Below are 1913 nucleotides of genomic sequence, written 5' to 3'. Positions count from 1 at the left end.
CATGAGTTTTAAAATATCGGATATCGGCCAAAATCCCAATATCGTGCATCCCTACATGTAGGTGTAACATTTCAAGATAAAAAGTCATGAAAGCAACTATCAGACCACCCGTTTCGTTTTCTGTTTTTGCATTAAAACGCCTTCAGATCAAGAAATGGAGAAAAGCATGGGTGGTCTGATCATTTGTTTAAATGCCTGTACATTAGTTGTATACACGATGCACAAGTTGCTAATAAACACAAAAAGAAACGTAATATTTTGCCATCAGTTGCTCATTAGCTAAAAAAAAATTGTCCCTGTGTTAACGAGTTAGTGTGCCACTCTGAAGAAAAAAGTAATACTGGAGCGAGGTAGATTAATGGCTTTCTGTCCTATAACTGTTCTGAAAAAATATAAATCTACTTATAACACCCACACACTAAATAAATATTGCTACATTGCTTTCACTGACAACACTAAACAGAAAACCCATCTTACGTAACTTTTTTTTCTTATTCTACGGATAATATAAGTGCTTAATGTTTGTGTACCCTGGGTGCACCTGTGTAACTCGTGATATAAGAGGCTTCAAGACGCAGTGAGATCAGATTTGATGGTGCTGCCTGTCAGCCTGTCAGAGGTCATGTCTTCTCGATCAACCTCGCTGGTAGGATGCTGCAGAGGGTCCACTGGGGTGACGGGTCCGGTGACGAAGGGGGGTGGACTGGTGGGGTCAGATTGACTGTGAGGGCAGGTGTTTATAAAGGTGCTGCAGAGCCCCCCCCAGTGTTGCTCACACTGTCCCCGTAAACGGCGTCCGACCCAGGTTCTGATCTCGCCTCCACACTTTAACAGGAAGTTCATTAGTTCGACGTACGGCCTGTTAGGGATTTAATCACACAGATAACCCGGTGTCAAACTTTGGAGGTGATGTTAATGGAATAAAAGAAATACCAAGTGAAAGCATTGACTTTAGGATGATTTTCATCAAGTAGCTATTAGGACTGTGGCAGCAAAAGGTAGCAGAAAAATCCAACTGAGTAAAAAGGAAAGCAATAGAGTGGAGAAAAAGTAAATAAAGTGCAGCGCCTTGCAAAAGTATCCCTGCAGCTTAAGCTTTGATGGTTTGTCACACTGCAAACAGCAGAGACAGTTTCAAATACGTTATAAAAAACACTGTTATATGAGGCTACTGTTTTAGGGGTAGTTGGGATTAATAATTAATTACTTTCCTCAGTTTTTGCATTTATAAACTGATAACGGAGTCTATCCAAAATGTGCATCTAGTGCATATCTAAAAAGACTTGCACAAAAAAAGAAGGTTTATAATGGGAAAACTTGATGACAACTGATGACATACTGTATTTAGCCGCATGATGTCTTTCAACTGCTGGTTGTCTGGGTGGTGTCATGAAAATGATGCGGGCTACATTAATAATTGAGAATCCTTTTGGGAAAAATCTGGCCTCATTTGGTGACACGGCATCCATCCTGCTTTGGATGCTGCAGCTCTTCTTTCCAGGAATCTGGATTAATTTATTGGTCCTCCAAAACCATGACAACCCAGGATGCAGACCAGGAAGGAGAGTTGCAGTTTGACACACCTGTCTACAGCTTTTCTACTCATTATTCCATTCAGACAATGTCTTGCCCGTGACCAAAATCAAATAAATTAAAAAGGAATGCTAAAGTAGTAAATCATGATAATCTGATTAAGATTAAAATGACTCTATTCGAGGAAAAAGTTAAAACTATTAAATGTGGTTTCCAGATTAACAAGGATGGCTTCAATGTTGAGCCATGCGCACAATTGCATGGCTCATCAAGTTAACCCGTTATGAACCTTCCAAGTCTTTTAAAGCTACAGTGTGTAATAATTACAGGGATATACAGTCAGAAATGTAATATATTATACATAACTATGTTATTTATCA

The 1913-nt window shown here is 39.4% G+C and overlaps 1 protein-coding gene across 1 annotated transcript in view; it reads right to left on the bottom strand.

The window, feature by feature from the left end:
• Positions 1-6: 6 nt before the first annotated feature.
• Positions 7-1913, bottom strand: part of LOC107084183 — a 30717-nt gene continuing 28810 nt past the window's right edge. Inside the window, exon 7 of the mRNA XM_015373894.1 lies at positions 7-859. Coding sequence (XP_015229380.1) covers positions 568-859 — 292 coding nt within the window. The 3' untranslated portion in view covers positions 7-567. The remainder of the gene's footprint in view (positions 860-1913) is intronic.

The sequence above is a fragment of the Cyprinodon variegatus genome, unplaced genomic scaffold (assembly GCF_000732505.1).
Source record: "Cyprinodon variegatus isolate N-32 unplaced genomic scaffold, C_variegatus-1.0 Scaffold94, whole genome shotgun sequence".
Lineage (NCBI taxonomy): Eukaryota > Metazoa > Chordata > Actinopteri > Cyprinodontiformes > Cyprinodontidae > Cyprinodon > Cyprinodon variegatus.
The sequence above is the reverse complement of the archived record's forward strand: the minus strand, read 5'-3'. Positions and strand labels throughout refer to the sequence as shown.